Below are 18,185 nucleotides of genomic sequence, written 5' to 3' on the forward strand. Positions count from 1 at the left end.
GGATGAGGTGCCAGTAAGACAGAGATACAGACGCATCCCGCCATCTGACTATGAGGCTGTTAAGGCTCACATTCAGCAGCTGCTTGAGAATCAGGTTATTCAGGAAAGCTGTAGTCCTTATGCCTCGCCTATTGTTCTGGTTAGAAAAAAAGATGGTACCCTCCGGATGTGTGTTGACTACCGTAAGCTTAACAGCAAAACCAGGAAGGATGCATTTCCATTGCCTAGGATTGAGGAGACTTTAGATGCCCTATCAGGTGCCCAGTGGTTTTCGACAATGGATTTAGCTAGTGGGTACAACCAAATTCCAGTTACGGAGGGTGATCGCCCAAAGACAGCTTTTTGTACCCCCTTTGGTCTATTCCAATATAATCGCATGCCTTTTGGGTTGTGTAATGCCCCTAGCACCTTTCAGAGACTGATGGAAAGGATATTCGGTGATCAGAATTGCCAATCAGTGTTGCTGTATCTGGATGACATTATTGTGTTCTCTTCTGACCTAGATCAGCACTTGAGTCGTTTGGAGTTGGTGCTAAATCGACTAGATCAAGCCGGGCTGAAGGCCAAGTTGGAGAAATGTTGTTTCTTCCGCCATCAAGTCCGGTACCTGGGTCATTTGGTGTCTGATAAGGGAGTATCCCCAGATTTTGAGAAGGTATCTGCTGTGGCTAACTGGCCCCGTCCCACGTCTGTTTCAGAGTTGCGTTCATTCCTGGGTTTTGCTAGTTATTACCGGCGGTTTATTAAGGGGTTTTCAAAAATGGCTGCTCCTTTGCACCGCTTAGTTGCTGAATTGGGTGGGACAAGGACTAGGAAGGGCCCTGGTTCCCAGTTGTCAGATTTCTGGTTAGAGCCATGTGAGACCAGCTTTCAGACCCTTAAGTCCAAGCTTGTGAACGCACCTACACTTGCCTTTGCCAACTTCTCGCTTCCATTTATTTTAGAGGTTGATGCTAGTCACCAGGGCTTGGGAGCAGTGCTCTCCCAGGAACAGGATGGTCGAGTGCGTCCCGTGGCCTATGCAAGTCGTAGCCTCAACCCTAATGAAAAGTTGTATAGCTCAATGAAGCTGGAGTTTTTGGGTTTGAAGTGGGCAATGACAGAAAAATTTCGTGAGTATCTTTGGGGTCAGGAGTGTGTTGTCTGGACTGACAATAACCCCCTGAGCCATTTGAATACTGCCAAGTTGGGTGCTACAGAGCAGCGTTGGGTTGCTCAGTTGTCAGCATTTAATTATATTATCCGTTATCGGCCAGGCCGTATAAATAAAAATGCTGATTCCTTATCTCGGCAGAGAATGCCCACGCCAGAAGAGCTGCAGGGTTCAGTAGTGGGTGGTGTGACATTGCCTCTGGCTCTTCGGCAGCCGGGTAGGGAGGCAGCCCCTTCATCAGTAGCTCAGTTTTTTATTTCTGCTTTTCCCTCCCGTGATTTTGGGGACCTGAAGTGTTTGCAGGAAGCCGATCCAGCTATCCGCAGTTTTAATTCTTTTTGGCAGGAGCATAGACTACCTAGTCGGAGTGTGAGGGAAGACTTGTCAACCCGGACTCAGGGGTTCCTTCGCCAATGGGATGGGATTGTCCAGCGTAATGACTTGTTGTACCGTAGGATTCTAAAGCCAGATGGTGGAGAAGAGATTATGCAGCTTTTGCTTCCAGAATGCCTGCAGGAGGAAGTGCTGCAGCAATTGCACAACCAGCATGGCCATCAAGGGGTAGAGCGTACTACAGCATTAGTAAGGGAGCGGTGTTATTGGCCTGGAATGGCTAATGATATTAAGCAGTGGTGTCAGCAATGTGAGAGGTGTACCATCGCTAAACCCCCACAGAGACAGTTGCGTGCTCCAATGGGACACCTTTTGGCTTCGAGACCAAATGAGGTAGTGGCCATTGACTTCTCTTTTCTGGAGCCTGCTAGGGATGGTACTGAACAGGTTTTAGTTATAACTGATGTTTTCTCTAAGTTTACTCAAGTGATTCCTACTCGAGATCAAAGGGCTCAGACAGTGGCCAGGGTGCTTGTTCAGCACTGGTTTTATCGTTATGGGGTCCCGGCCCGTTTACATTCAGATTGTGGTGCAAGCTTTGAGAGTTCTCTTGTCTATCAGCTCTGCGATTTGTATGGAATTCAGAAGACACGAACTACTCCATACCATCCACAAGGCAATGGCCAGTGTGAGCGATTTAATCGGACAATGCATAACCTGCTGCGCACATTATCCCAGGAACAGAAGAGCCATTGGCCAGATTATTTGCCTCAGTTAGTTTTTAACTATAATTCATCTGTTCATCAGTCTACAGGGGAATCACCATATTTTCTCTTGTTTGGCCAAGAACCCCAACTCCCAGTGGACTTCCTGTTGGGTAGGGTCCCAGAGACTGAGGGTAGAGCAGTTGGTGATTGGGTTCAGGAGCATCAGAGGCGTCTCCAGGTTGCTTTCAAAGGGGCAAGGGAGAGGTTGTTGGTAGCAGCACAGCGGCGCAAGGAACGTCATGATCAGGGTTTTTTAGCTGACCAGTTGCAGGTAGGCCAGTTGGTTTATCTTAGGAATCATTCTGTTCGTGGACGTAAGAAAATCCAGGATGCTTGGAGTGCCATTGTTCACCAGGTAGTAAAAGTACCTGAACCTGGGTGTGTGGTGTATTCAGTGGCCCCGTTGCAAGACTTGGGCCAGGTCCGGCAGGTACACCGGGTAATGTTAAAGTTAGTTTCTCCAAACTCTTCTGCAGCATCTCCTCCAGTAGGGAACCCAAACATAGAAGATGGTTCAGAGTCAGAGGAGGAAGAGTTAGGTCAGTGGCTAGTGGTAGGTTATCCTCAAGCTGGGTCCCAGGAGCCATTGCCCATTCCAGTTCCACCAGGGGTTAACCCAGTTGAAGCCAATCCTCCTCCCAGGGCTGGACCTAGTGGTCCGGGTTCCCCTGTTATATCTGAGGTAGAAGTTGCTGAGCAAGTGTTAGATAAGAGGCGACGAACAACTCGAGTAACAGCAGGCCAGCATAGGAACCCTCATCATCTACCAATGTCCATGGCAAGTGTAGCTCCTAACCCGGCACCTTTGGTATCTGATTCAGGTAGTATGGCTGTTGTACACTTCAGACCCTGGTGTTAGTCCATGTGTTGGGTAATATTTTGTCGACGGGACGCCGACACAAAATGTGGGGGTAGAATGTAGCAGGTAGAGCTGTCACTGGGCCATTAGTTATTTTTGGGCTTGTGCAGCCACCGTAGTTCAGGAGCAGTCTTCCTCCGCCCCCCCCCCGCCCCCCCCTCCCCTTTCTCTCCTGGGTCATGCTGTTGCTCATTAGCTCCAGTGTATATATACACGCAGTTAGCATGTGGTAGGCTAAGCTCCCACTTTTTACTCTTTGGGTCGCGGTACTGCGGTGCTTGCTTCTGAGTGTCTTGGACGATCTTACTGGAAAGAAGACAGGTGTCACACCCCCTGTCGATTCACCACGTTGCTTGCCGTTAGCGGCAGCTCTAATCCGGGACAGTGCATATAAGGCAGTTGATGTATGTTGGTGTGCCTGAGAACGAGTGGGCTTTCAAGCTGCATCAAGGTACAAATTCCATTCTTTTAGTTATGCTGGTGAATGTTTTTAGTTATAGATGGGTTTAAGAGTTTGAGGCACAGAGGGTATGTGTGCTTAGCACATGGCTAGCTTTATCCCACCTATTATTACGGTTTTATATTTTTATGATTAAAATGCTCCTTTTATTAGGTGCTCTGGGGTGTCGCCATCGGAGGTGGCCCAGGTGGTGTGGAGCAGAGCTTCTCCTAGTCTCCTGCTGTTTTGTCTGTGTGGATACATTGTGGGGTCGAACCACTTATCTTGTTTTATCTGGTTCTCTTTTATTTTGATTATTTGCCCTTGTGGGTTTTTCTTGTTTGTTATTGAGTTCTTTTGTTTTTCTTGCCTTTTAAATTACCCATTTTATTTTGGTTATTATTTTGGATGGTGTTCGGGCTGTGGGTATTACAGTCCTTTTAAGCATGTGATCTGCCTGTTTAACGTACTTGTGTATTTTTACCTGTTCTTGCAGAGCAACCTGGTATATGAGTGTCCCTTTGGTTTACTGGTTATCCTTTTTGTACATTTTTTTCCTTTTTCTGGGCACTCGATCTGTTGTGTGTGAAGTCACTACCCCAAGGGGGTTCTTTTTGGTAACCTGTGTGTGGGTTTTATAGTCTCTAGTATTGGAACTCTGTATAGGATAGCGTCTGCTGGAACCCAGTTAAAATGTACGCAAATGGTAGGATCATTATGATGAGCGAATCTAGTTAATAACCTTGTAGGGGTTATTTTTAGTAGTCAGTAGGTAAAACCCCACTGTATTCTTTTGTTTTATTATTTTTTTTAAAACTTATTAATAAAATCGTTATTTTAAATGTTGCAAGACAACTGAGAGTAAAGGACTTTGTACGCTGAACTCCATTTCGTGTCTCTTCTCTTTTTTTTGGAACGTACCTGTGTGCTTTTGGGAAAGTACTTGGGGTTATTTCCTAGGGCGAAATTCCCTAGGTGGCGTAGTCGGGCTCACACTAATCTAAGCACTAGCCAAGGCCACACTACATTTGTGTATGTTCTGAGCAGGGTTTTTATCCTTTAAGGCAGAGGTCACTAAAAGGCTGATCACGGTCCTGGTCTGGACCCAGATGTTGTCAAATGCGGGCCCCTACCGATAAACTATGAGAATGATTTAATTTTAACAGTGTTCATTTTCAGCGGCAGAACTCTTCCTGTTTTTATTGTAAAGGCTTTGTAGTGCAGTAAACTCACAGACCAATCAGATCTGTGCAGATGTATGAATGCAGTGCACACACAGACTGTAGTCCAGCTGTTGCTCTGCATACCTTGTTAGCCCCCTTTCACCCTGCTCTTCAGTGGTCAGGACCCCCTGATCATTGTTTGTTCATATAGTGACATCACATAGAAACACAGTATTGTTGTGTAGTTAAAAGCTCAATAATCTGAACTGTGCTTTAATCTTGAGCAGTGTCTTGGTGAGGAATAAAATCTCAGTGATTCTTCATCATACAGTTCACTAAAAAGTACAATCTCTGTTGTTAAAATTGGGAGTAGCTGTAGATTCAGTGCGGTGCTGAGTGATGTGTTGAGTGTGACTGACTGAAACAAGCTGAACATTTTTGGACAGATGCAGAATCATCATGAACCCCAGACAGACGGCTTTAAGGATGGATAGAAATGGACAGGTTTTGGAAGAAAAATGTTTCTAATATTATACAAAAACACACAGATTAAGAAGATCTAACTGTAGAAGAACTGACATAATGTTAGATCAGAGCAAAGGTCACTGTAGGTCAGTGGTGTAACATCATTACATTATTCGGTTAAGTTGATATTAACATTTAATTCAGTAAATTTACATGATGCAGTGTGAATAGATTAATGAATGAAGCTGAAAGTCAAGCTCTAATGTAATTAGTAACGGTGTGTAGAGCTTGTGAAGATTGTGTGTAGTGTGTACAGTGTGTAGTGTTTATCTGCTTCTGCTCCTAGTGAGATACTCCATCTCCTGATGTAAATCCCTGTTCCACAGTGAGGAAAACTCCCCAAAGAGAGAACACTCTTCACTACTGTAGTGTTCTGGAGCTGATGAGTTCAGTTGAGTGCAGCTTTAGCAGCTGTTCACAGATCAGTGAGTGTTTCTGACTCAGAGCAGTTCCTCTACAGCTGAAGGAGGTTATTGTACGACGCTCTAACACTGTGTGAACGGATAGCTGTAACCCTGCTGACAGTAATAATCTCCTGCATCTTCAGGCTTTACTCCAGTGATTTTTAGAGTAAAGTCTGTACCAGAATAACTCCCACTGAAACGATCTGAGACTCCAGACTGACGGATAGTGGAGTAATAGATCAGGTGTTTAGGAGCTTCTCCAGGTTTCTGCTGATACCAGGCAAGGTCATTGCTGATGCTCTGACTGGATCTGCAGCTGATAGTAACAGTGTCTCCTGGAGAAACAGACTGAGATTCTGGAGACTGAGTCATTATTATATCTCCAAAGGAACCTAATAGAGAGAGAGAAATAAATATCAATGTTAAATTGTATACACACAAAAATAAAGCAATTCAATCTATTGTAATTTCAAAATAAATCATTCAAGAAAGGGTTTCAATGTTGATCTTCAAAACTGAAATACAACCCCACATTTCTACCTCTCGTCCAGAGCGCCAGTGTCCAGATGAAGATGGAGACCAAAGTCATGGTTGCTGTGGGTGAAGTTTGTGGGGCAGCAGCTCTCAGTCATGAAGTGTTAAACTCACAGGACTATAAACACTAGCAGAGCACTGAAGCATGGGCTCATGATGCAAAGTGGACCCTCTCTATGGAAATGAATGTATTTCCTCTATTTTAGTGTATCATGAGGGGAATGTTAAAAATATAATTGAATTATAAAAAATAATTTTGTTTACATATAATTAAATATAAGACTATAAAAAATACTATTTTAAACGTGAGACTGTGTGTGTGTTTTGTGTGTGTGTGTTTTGTGCGTGTGTGTGTGTGTGTGTGTATATTTTGTGCGTGTGTGTGTGTGTGTGTGTGTTTTGAAGGACAACATATTTGAAATTACCGAATGTAAAATGAGTCATTTGTCTTCACTGAATATTAAATGTGAATATTTTCATAAGCAGAAGCCACACAACTGTAATTTAATACTAGTGTCACAGTTGATCTGAGCTGTGTTACTGAGTAAATACACACAGTTTAATGTTCATTATGAAGAGTTTTTACAGTATTCCTTAAACTCTTACACCACAGCTTTAAATCAGTGAAGAACATGTACTTTTCCTCTGAGGTAATGTTGATCTTAGTGTTGTCCCTTATTTACTCATGGGCTACTGCATTTAGCTCATTCACTTCCAACACCAAATGATACGAGCCAGATGTTACACATTTACAAGCACTGTGCTGAGAGGCCCTTGAGGGAATGTGTGGCCAGCTGTGCTCCATTAAGACTGCCTTCGTAGTCCACACTGGACCATGTGAATGTAACAGTGGATCCCAGTGAATGAACAGAACTGAATGAAATGGAGCGGAGCTTGCAGACAGTGTTTAATGCTGTATATGTGTTTTCTGTTCATTAGCTCCAATGATGAAGCTTTCTGTCGCTCTACATCCCCCCTCCTCTCTGCAGCTGTCTGAGGGACCCTTCTCTCTGCTCTGTCTGCTGTCTGGATCCTCTCCACAGGGGGTGCTACTGATCTGGACATTGGACAGGTCTCAGGTGAAGGGGGGGACTTCTGACCAGTGCAGAAAGAGGAGAATGGACACTAGAGTCACAGCAGCACCCAGACCCTCAGCAAGGCACTCTGGGTAAAGGGGGGGGGGGGTATCTGTAGCATCATCCATCACAGCGAGGAGAAGAAAAGGGGGAGTCACCCTTATTAATATCCTTAAGGAAATCGATTCTCTGTATTTACACCATCTCTGGGAGTGAACACACAAACACACGAGTGAGCAGAACCACAGGAGGTAGGAGTGGTGCTGAGAGAACAACTGGAAAATACCAGAAACTGTTAAAAAAATCATAATAAACATGGAATTAAAAGGAAACAAACAACTGAAATATGACAATAATGACTTTAATAATGATGTTTAGATTAGAATCTTTATGTGCAGTGAACGGGGCGGTGGGGGTCAGGGCTGGTGGGTTCACACTGAGAATGGAGACAGGGAACTCAGCCAAAATCTCACCTCATTCTCAGGCTAATTATTCAGTAAAAATCCAACTGATCTGCTGTCGTCACAATATTATTTCCTAGAAAAATGATTTAAAAATGAACAAAACCATTAATAAATTTACGCACACTGCCTCCAGGAGAACAGTGACACCACTGTCAGCTGCTTAATCTGTAAGAACATTCTTTACCCTGCGCCATCTGAAAACATATTTACACACGACAACGACACAGAAGAGACACAGCTACATCTGGACTCTGAGTTAACTGAGTTCTTCAGGGGCTTTGTGTTAACAATAGTTTGAAAAGAAATGGTACTTTGCTTGTGCTTTTAAAAATGGCACAAATTGATAGAAAAACTGACTACATTAAAAAGAGCCAAATATATATTTTAAATATAAAAATAAAGGTTTGTTGTGTGGTGATGAATGTGTTGGTTAATTTTCCGTAACTCCACTGGTCACAGCAGATTACAACAGCTTCCAAGGGTCACAGGCCACAGTTCAATAGGAGACTGATAATGTTCTGGATGCTGTAGGAATCTCTTAGACCTTCAGGAGACCACCATAAATATCCAGTGGACAGAAGTGGACACCTACCTGCAGATATGACGTATTTAGCACTGAACACTCTACTGAGAAACTGAGGTGATCATCTCTTACAAGTTCAATAAACAGAGCATTAGATTTAGAGAGAGATCATTAACTTTTCAGTGGTTCAACAAACTGTGAAACTGAACTGTGTGTGTGATCATGTTGGAGACATTCCTCCACAGAGTGTGTTATTGTGTGTGGAGGTGTGTGTTAGTGAGGTGTGTGTCTCTCCTCCACAGAGTGTGTTATTGTGTGTGGAGGTGTGTGTTAGTGAGGTGTGTGTCTCTCCTCCACAGAGTGTGTTATTGTGTGTGGAGGTGTGTGTTAGTGAGGTGTGTGTTTCTCCTCCACAGAGTGTGTTATTGTGTGTGGAGGTGTGTGTTAGTGAGGTGTGTGTCTCTCCTCCACAGGGTGTGTTATTGTGTGTGGAGGTGTGTGTTAGTGAGGTGTGTGTCTCTCCTCCACAGAGTGTGTTATTGTGTGTGGAGGTGTGTGTTAGTGAGGTGTGTGTCTCTCCTCCACAGAGTGTGTTATTGTGTGTGGAGGTGTGTGTTAGTGAGGTGTGTGTCTGCTCCACAGAGTGTGTTATTGTGTGTGGAGGTGTGTGCTAGTGAGGTGTGTGTCTCTCCTCCACAGAGTGTGTTATTGTGTGTGGAGGTGTGTGTCTCCTCCACAGAGTGTGTTATTGTGTGTGGAGGTGTGTGTTAGTGAGGTGTGTGTCTCTCCTCCACAGAGTGTGTTATTGTGTGTGGAGGTGTGTGTTAGTGAGGTGTGTGTCTCTCCTCCACAGAGTGTGTTATTGTGTGTGGAGGTGTGTGTTAGTGAGGTGTGTGTCTGCTCCACAGAGTGTGTTATTGTGTGTGGAGGTGTGTGTTAGTGAGGTGTGTGTCTGCTCCACAGAGTGTGTTATTGTGTGTGGAGGTGTGTGCTAGTGAGGTGTGTGTCTCTCCTCCTGTGTGTGGAGGTGTGTGTTAGTGAGGTGTGTGTCTCCTCCACAGAGTGTGTTATTGTGTGTGGAGGTGTGTGTTAGTGAGGTGTGTGTCTCTCCTCCACAGAGTGTGTTATTGTGTGTGGAGGTGTGTGTTAGTGAGGTGTGTGTCTCTCCTCCACAGAGTGTGTTATTGTGTGTGGAGGTGTGTCTTAGTGAGTTGTGTGTCTCTCCTCCACAGAGTGTGTTATTGTGTGTGTTGAGATGTGTATTAGTGAGGTGTGTGTCTCTCCTCCACAGAGTGTGTTATTGTGTGTGGAGGTGTGTGTTAGTGAGGTGTGTGTCTCTCCTCCACAGAGTGTGTTATTGTGTGTGGAGGTGTGTGTTAGTGAGGTGTGTATCTCTCCTCCACAGAGTGTGTTATTGTGTGTGGAGGTGTGTGTTAGTGAGTTGTGTCTCTCCTCCACAGAGTGTGTTATTGTGTGTATCATCCTCCCCCTCAGCACCTGCAGTAGGGTGCAGCGGCAGCAGTGCAGTCTCTGACTGAGGGAGGTTTTTGTACGACTCTATTTCACTGTGTGAACACCCAGCCACTGATATAGTGGTGAATCTGACAGTAATAATCTCCTGCATCTTCAGTCTGGACGTTACTGATGGTCAGTGTGAAGTCAGATCCAGATCCACAGCCACTGAAACGATCTGAGACTCCAGACTGACGGGTGGATGTGCTATAGATCAGGAGTTTAGGAGCTTCTCCAGGTTTCTGCTGATGCCAGGCAAGATAGCTACTGCTAATGCTCTGACTGGCTCTGCAGCTCATAGTAACAGTGTCTCCTGGAGAAACAGACTGAGATGCTGGAGACTGAGTCACAATTATATCTCCAAAGGAATCTATGATGGAGAAATAAACAGATATTAAAGGTAAAAATATTACTTTCAGATGAGACATTTGATTTTACATAAATTATTAACCTTACATCAGATATAAAACAAACACAAAATTAATAAGGTTTCTTACCTCTCGTCCAGAGCGCCAGTGTCCAGATGAAGATGGAGACCAAAGTCATGGTTGCTGTGGGTGAAGTTTGTGGGACAGCAGCTCTCAGTCATGAAGTGTTAAACTCACAGGACTATAAACACTAGCAGAGCACTGAAGCATGGGCTCATGATGCAAAGTGGACCCTCTCTATGGAAATCATCTTTCTAACAACACTGAGGAAAGATCATCATATTTATTTGATATTGTTTGATCAAACATTTCTGCTCAGTGTGGAGTCTCATGTTTAAAATCCTAAACTCTAACTGTCTCTGCCTTTCATTTGAGGTTTTCTGCAGCTGCTACTGCGGCTCCATCTGTCTGGATCAGGGCTGGAGGACTTTTGGGTGGAGGAAACACAATGATAACAGTAAGAATCTTTTAAACTATTAATGAATGTTGAACAGTTTTCAACAGCAGCTCTAATTTTTACTGATTGAATTATTTATGAACACTTCTGATGAAAGTGAACATATAATCACCAACACAGAGAGTGGAGCATGTTTTTATTATTTTTTTATATAAAGCTTCCATGGGCCAGGCAAGAGAACCCAGCAACAGACAATAGGACAGAAAGAGAGACTGCATTCTTGTTGGTGGTTACCAGAAAGATAAGCTGTAACTATTGTAGTAAGACAGGATTAAAGCAAAGTATGAAATGTACTTTTCAAAGTAATATGAAAACCAGCTCTAACACCCGTAGAGAAAGAGTAACCTGAAAGTGAGTGATTGGCCAACAGCTTGTGTGAAAAGGTAGGTTTTCAATCTAGATTTAAAGATTGAGAGTGTGTCTGAGCCCGGAAGTAACCAGAAGCCTATTCCAGAGTTGACTAGCTTTGTGAGAAAAGGTTCTTCCTCCGTCAGTGTTTTTCTTAATATGAGGAACTAAGACTAAAAGGGCATCCTGTGAATGAAGGGGTGGCAGGGGGTGAAGGTTCATCTACAAGAGCCAATGTAACTTTTGAATGCAATCAATTTTATCATTAAAAAAAAACTCAGGACGTCATTACTACAGAAATCAAAGGGGATGTTGCCAATTAGTTTTGACACAGTGCTAAAAAGGAATCTAGGGTGGATTTTGTTGTTTTCTAAAAGGGAAAAGATATACTATGATTTGATTGCTATGATGAAATGAATATCAAATGACAACATTTACAGAAGATAAATATTAAATCTAATTTTTTGTCTCAATCACTTTCATGGTCATTAATTATTTATTGTAGATTAAATTTGAGCTGTAACAACCAAAACACAACCAATTATAAAAATATAAATAAAAACAGTGTTCTACATTTTATATAGCTTTTAAGTCTTCTAATATCTTTTCACATTACAGACACACTGTGAAATTAAAAATTCAGGGGTAAAATATTGATGTTCAACAACATGCAGTGGAACTGCACAGGTGTGGTGTCAGGAAACGCGGAGGGAGGACTGACGGAGGCTGACGCACTTGCTAAAACACAGTAACTTTTATTTACAATACAAGATAACTATACAAAGACAGACTAAGATAACTAGAGAGAATACTTAAACAAAGAAAAACTGAGACAGAGAAACCATGGAAAACCATGACTTGGACAGAGAAAGGGAATTGGACTGACAGGGAACTAGACTGACGGGGAACTGGACAGAGAAACCTAGGAAGAGGGAGCTAAACATACAGAGAGAGAGAAACAGACTAATCTTAGACAGAGCTAAATAGACACCTGAACAGCTAGAACTAAACTGACAAAGAAAGCTAAACAGGCTAAACTTGAACATAGACATGAACAGAGTAAACACAAACAGACAAAAGAGATACAAAGACTGACTTGGAGGGCTTGAGAAATAGACAAGACAGACAGACTGGAGAGCACAAAACAAAGGTGAAATGTCCGACAAGTGGAAGTGAAAGAAGGGGACTTAAATGCAAAACACAGACGAAATGCACCTGAGACAGATAACGAGGGGGCAGGGTAACAAATGAGACACAGACGAGGAGGCGGAACAAAGGCGGGACTAGGGCAACAAAAAACAGAGCCATGTGCTGAGAGAGCACATGTCGGGGAAAACAGACATGACAGGACGAGGGCGTGACATGTGGGAGTAACAAAAGTAACCAGTAGGGAATTAGATTAATTTACATTTTAGAAAACAGTTAATATTTGTGTTGTTGTATATTTTCTTTCTGTTACTTTATGGAATTGATGCTGTAAAAGAAGACATACAGCATTAGGAAGATTAGGAAGATCTGTGAATGATGATCACAAGCACCCCAACTGTAGAATGAAGAAGATTGATGTCAACTGAAGCCATCTGTTTCTCTGCAATAAAATACATCAAAAAAGTTAAGGAAATTACATATGATTATGGTGGAAATGATTGGCCATGGCGATTAATGGTATGTAAATAATCACTGAGATTTCTCAGATGCAGAATAACGCTAGCATAACTAATAATAGCTGCTTTATTGTAAATCTGCCTTTCTCCTCATACAAATGCTCACAGAGGACAGCTGGATTAAGCAGATCTAGAAAACTCTTATAAAATCCCTAAAAACACGCTAAATGTGACAATTTAAGATGTGGCTATTTTAGGATTTAATTAATCATGAAGTCTATTGTGATGTGCATGTTGGCCATGTGTTTTGACAAGATGTGCTCTGTGACAAAAATCCAATAAATTATAGGTGAACAGGGATAACAAAACATACACTGATTAGCAATTATTGCAGTGCACGCATTGCCAGATTTAAAATGTCAAACCTGGTGCAGTTGTTTGGGCAAATGTCATTTTCATTTACAGTCATTATATTTAAAATGCTCATGTGCTTCTGATGTGCTCTTGCTGTCAGCTGAATATGAATGTGATTATATTTGTCATGGAATTACATTCAATAGGTAATGTAAATATTATATATTTTTTTTATTTATACCTGATTGAGAAGAGCAATGTGATTTTAGAGTGGAGACATTTTATTTATTATTTTTGCCTAGAACCTCTTATAATTTCCTCACACTAATAACTGACAGCTGAAAAGAGAAGAGTTTCTGAAACCAGGCCCAACAAGTATGTGCAGCAGTCGTTTCATGTCAGGGCTTTAGTCTGTCACATTTTTCCCTATCTTGTCCTGTAGCCACGCCCTGCACCTGTGAGCCCTGAGGGTGTCATGTGACCAGGCTCACTGGTGTTCCTAATGTGTGCTCCTTTAAAAGCTTCCTTTGTATCCTTAGTGTTGGCTGTTCAGTGTAGATTGTTGGAGAATTGTGTTCATGTGTCTTTGTGTCATTAAATGTCCACTTCAGCATCTGTCTCTCTTGTCTCTTTCACTCCACTAGCGTGACGTGTATATTTGTGTATTGCAATATCTGGATGTAGCACAGAGACAGTGTACCAATAAGCGTCAGCTTTTGTGTTCAGACTTTTTGCTGTGAAGACATTCTGGGGTAAAGGGATAACGTGTCTCCCAATCGTGTCCCCCAAGCGAAGCCACAAACAAACAAACAAAGCCTAATTTTTCACTTTCCACAATGTGTCTCTACCCCATCTCTGCTCTCTCTGGAACTCGCAGGCGCTTTTACTTCCACAGACCGAAACGCAACCTCAATAACCATCGCTCTCCATATCACACATCCCCACACATAACCAGTTCCTTCTTAATAGGTCTATGGAACTGTCAGTCTGTGGTAAACAAAGCAGACTTCATCTCCACCTATGCAAACCATCTTTCGCTAGACATCCTAGCCCTCACTGAGACTTGGATCAAACCGGAAAAAAGCGCTACCTCCACTGCTCTCTCCATCAACTACAGATTCTGCCATACCCCGCGGCCTGGTAAACGAGGAGTTGGTAGGGGGCTGTTTATTTCCAATACATGGAAATATACCCAGTTCGAATCATCAGTCTCATACAGCGCCTTCGAATACCATGTCATCCTGATGACTGCACCTGTAAAAATGTGTGTGGTTGTTGTATACCGTCCCCCAGGTCAACTGGGCAATTTCCTAGAAGAGCTAGACACTCTGCTTTCTTCCATTCCTGAACATGACTGTCCCATGCTCATTCTCTGTGACATGAACATCCACCTAGACACTCCGGCCGCTGCTGATTTCTTCTCTCTGACCCACTCCTTTGAGCTACAGCAGGTATGCACCCCTTCAACTCACAAAGCAGGTAATGCACTTGATCTCATTCTCACCAAACACTGCTTAATTAACTCTGTAAAAGTTACTCCTCTACATCTCTCTGACCATTACTTTATTCAGCTCAACGCTTGTCTCCCTCAGCAACCCACTGTGTCCGCTCCCTCTGTCCCCTTCCGGCGCAATCTCCGCAGCCTATCTCCCACCCACTTCTCTGCCCTTGTGACTCCTGCTCTCCCACCCCCCAGCAACTTCTCATCTCTTGAGGTCAATGATGCCGCAGAGTCACTCTGCACAACACTGAGCTCCTGCTTGGATCGCCTGTGCCCTCTGACCACCAGACCCGCAAGACCCATGCAGCCCCACCCGTGGCTTACTGACTCCCTTCAATCAATGCGAACTAACCTCAGAGCTGCTGAGAGGAGATGGCGAAAAAAAAGACCCATCACACCTGACACAACTGCAACCTCTGCTCTCAGCCTTCTCATCAAACGTCACCTCTGCAAAAAAGAAATTCTACCAAAACAAAATCAACAACGCTACTGACACCCGGAAGCTGTTTTCAACCTTCAAGTCTCTACTGAACCCTCCACCTCCACCCACTGCAACCAACCTCACTGCTAATGCATTTGCTGACTTCTTCACCAGCAAAGTTGCTGCAATTAGCAGCTGGTTTTTTGACCCTTCTACACAGCCTCCAGCTCTCCCTTCGAATCCTCCTAAACCTACTGCTTCCTTCCCTTTCACTCCTCTCAAAGAAGACGAGGTATCAAATTTTCTTAGAGGTGGCCGTCCTACATCTTGTCCACTGGATCCAATAGAGAACTACCGACCAGTCTCTCTCCTCCCCTTCATGTCTAAAATCATTGAAAGAGCTGTCTTTAAGCAGGCAACAAAATTCCTCTCCCAACATAACCTCCTTGACTCTAACCAATCCGGCTGCGCTTCTGTCAGTAATGGAAGCTCTTAAAGATGCCAAAGCGACAGGTCAGTCCTCAGTTCTCATCCTGCTTGACCTATAATTAAATATAAGACTATAAAAAATAAATATTTTAAAGGTGAGACTGTGTGTGTGTGTGTTTTTTGTGTGTGTGTGTTTGTGTGTGTGTGTGTGTGTTTGTTCACTTCCAACACCAAATGATACGAGGCAGATGTTACACATTTACAAGCACTGTGCTGAGAGGCCCTTGAGGGAATGTGTGGCCAACTGTGCTCCATTAAGACTGCCTTCGTAGTCCACACTGGACCATGTGAATGTAACAGTGGATCCCAGTGAATGAGCAGAACTGAATGAAATGGAGCGGAGCTTGCAGACAGTGTTTAATGCTGTATATGTGTTTTCTGTTCATTAGCTCCAATGATGAAGCTTTCTGTGGCTCTACATTCCCCCTCCTCTCTGCAGCTGTCTGAGGGATCCTTCTCTCTGCTCTGTCTGCTGTCTGGATCCTCTCCACAGGGGGCGCTACTGATCTGGACATTGGACAGGTCACAGGTGAAGGAGGGGGTTCTGACCAGTGCAGGAAGAGGAAAATGGACACTAGGGACACAGCAGCACCCAGACCCTCAGCAAGGCACTCTGGGTAAAGGTGGTGGGGGGTGGTTTATCTGTAGCATTTTCCATCACAGTGAGGAGAAGAAGAGGAGGAGTCACCCTTATTAATATCCTTGAGGAAACTGATTCTCTGTATTTACACCATCTCTGGGAGTGAACACACAAACACACGAGTGAGCAGAACCACAGGAGGTAGGAGTGGTGCTGAGAGAACAACTGGAAAATACCAGAAACTGTTAAAAAAATCATAATAAACATGGAATTAAAAGGAAACAAACAACTGAAATATGACAATAATGACTTTAATAATGATTTTTAGATTAGAATCTTTATGTGCAGTGAACGGGGCGGTGGGGTCAGGGCTGGTGGGTTCACACTGAGAGTGGAGACAGGGAACTCAGCCAAAAACTCACCTCATTCTCAGGCTAATTATTCAGTAAAAATCAAACTGATCTGCTGTCGTCACAATATTATTTCCTAGAAAAATGATTTAAAAATGAACAAAACCATTAATAAATGTACGCACACTGCCTCCAGGAGAACAGTGACACCACTGTCAGCTGCTTAATCTGTAAGAACATTCTTTACCCTGCGCCGTCTGAAAACATATTTACACACTACAACGACACAGAAGAGACACATCTACATCTGGACTCTGAGTTAACTGAGTTCTTCAGGGGCTTTGTGTTAGCAATAGTTTGAAAAGAAATGGTACCTGGCTTTTGAGGTGTGTGTTAGTGAGGTGTGTGTCTCTCCTCCACAGAGTGTGTTATTGTGTGTGGAGGTGTGTGTTAGTGAGGTGTGTGTCTCTCCTCCACAGAGTGTGTTATTGTGTGTGGAGGTGTGTGTTAGTGAGGTGTGTGTCTCTCCTCCACAGAGTGTGTTATTGTGTGTGGAGGTGTGTGTTAGTGAGGTGTGTGTCTCTCCTCCACAGAGTGTGTTATTGTGTGTGGAGGTGTGTGTTAGTGAGGTGTGTGTCTCTCCTCCACAGAGTGTGTTATTGTGTGTGGAGGTGTGTGTTAGTGAGGTGTGTGTCTCTCCTCCACAGAGTGTGTTATTGTGTGTGGAGGTGTGTTTTAGTGAGGTGTGTGTCTCTCCTCCACAGAGTGTGTTATTGTGTGTGGAGGTGTGTGTTAGTGAGGTGTGTGTCTCTCCTCCACAGAGTGTGTTATTGTGTGTGGAGGTGTGTGTTAGTGAGGTGTGTGTCTCTCCTCCACAGAGTGTATTATTGTGTGTATCATCCTCCCCCTCAGCACCTGCAGTAGGGTGCAGCTGCAGCAGTGCAGTCTCTGACTGAGGGAGGTTTTTGTACGACTCTATTTCACTGTGTGAACACTGGTCCACTGTGGTAACTCTGACAGTAATAATCTCCTGCATCTTCAGTCTGGACGTTACTGATGGTCAGAGTGAAGTCAGATCCAGATCCACTGCCACTGAAACGATCTGAAATACCTGACTGTCTCCTGTTAGCCAAGTAGATCCGGAGTTTAGGAGCTTCTCCAGGTTTCTGCTGATACCAGGCCATACGGTCACCATTAGAATCAGTGTAGACATTAGAGCTGGTTCTACAGTTGATGGTGACTGATTGTCCTGTAGAAACAGTTTTCACTGAAGGAGTCTGAGTCACAGTCACCTGACCACTGGACCCTAAAGGAAAATTAAATAAAATGTGTAAACAAATTATAATAATAATAAAACTATTTACAATAGAGTAAGTAATATTTTTATTTAATGAAAAAGTATATTTTAAATAATGTACAAGCTGGGTACTTTAGATGAAGTTATGATTATTTCATAATCTTTAAAATTATTTATGTTTGAGTTTAATTATTTAATAAATTGAACTGCTATGTTCTAAGGTTTGTTTACTGTAATTTCTAAAGGTAAATACATATACTATTTCACCTCAGATGTATACATCTCTTGGAAAGGTAACTGAGTGTCTTACCTCTCGTCCAGAGCGCCAGTGTCCAGATGAAGATGGAGACCAAAGTCATGGTTGCTGTGGGTGAAGTTTGTGGGGCAGCAGCTCTCAGTCATGAAGTGTTAAACTCACAGGACTATAAACACTAGCAGAGCACTGAAGCATGGGCTCATGATGCAAAGTGGACCCTCTCTATGGAAATCATCTTTCTAACAACACTGAGGAAAGATCATCATATTTATTTGGGTTGAGGAAACAATGATAACAATAAAAATCTTTGATAACACTTTATTTTAAAGGTCTATTCTTAACAGTTGA

At 43.2% G+C, this 18,185-nt stretch overlaps 3 gene segments (V, D, J or C); all 3 read right to left on the reverse strand.

Moving 5' to 3' along the window:
- Positions 1-5,724: 5,724 nt before the first annotated feature.
- Positions 5,725-6,232, reverse strand: LOC136694871 (immunoglobulin kappa variable 1-39-like). The segment is given in 2 exon segments: positions 5,725-6,035; positions 6,184-6,232. Coding segments are annotated over 2 exon segments (360 nt in total).
- Positions 6,233-9,802: 3,570 nt separating this feature from the next.
- LOC136694872 (immunoglobulin kappa variable 3-20-like) lies at positions 9,803-10,298 on the reverse strand. The segment is given in 2 exon segments: positions 9,803-10,122; positions 10,250-10,298. Coding segments are annotated over 2 exon segments (369 nt in total).
- A 6,966-nt stretch (positions 10,299-17,264) lies between these two features.
- On the reverse strand, positions 17,265-17,940 carry LOC136694874 (immunoglobulin kappa variable 4-1-like). The segment is given in 2 exon segments: positions 17,265-17,590; positions 17,892-17,940. Coding segments are annotated over 2 exon segments (375 nt in total).
- Between the last annotated feature and the right edge of the window lie 245 nt (positions 17,941-18,185).

The sequence above is a fragment of the Hoplias malabaricus genome, chromosome 4, assembly GCF_029633855.1.
Source record: "Hoplias malabaricus isolate fHopMal1 chromosome 4, fHopMal1.hap1, whole genome shotgun sequence".
Classification (NCBI taxonomy): Eukaryota; Metazoa; Chordata; class Actinopteri; order Characiformes; family Erythrinidae; genus Hoplias; species Hoplias malabaricus.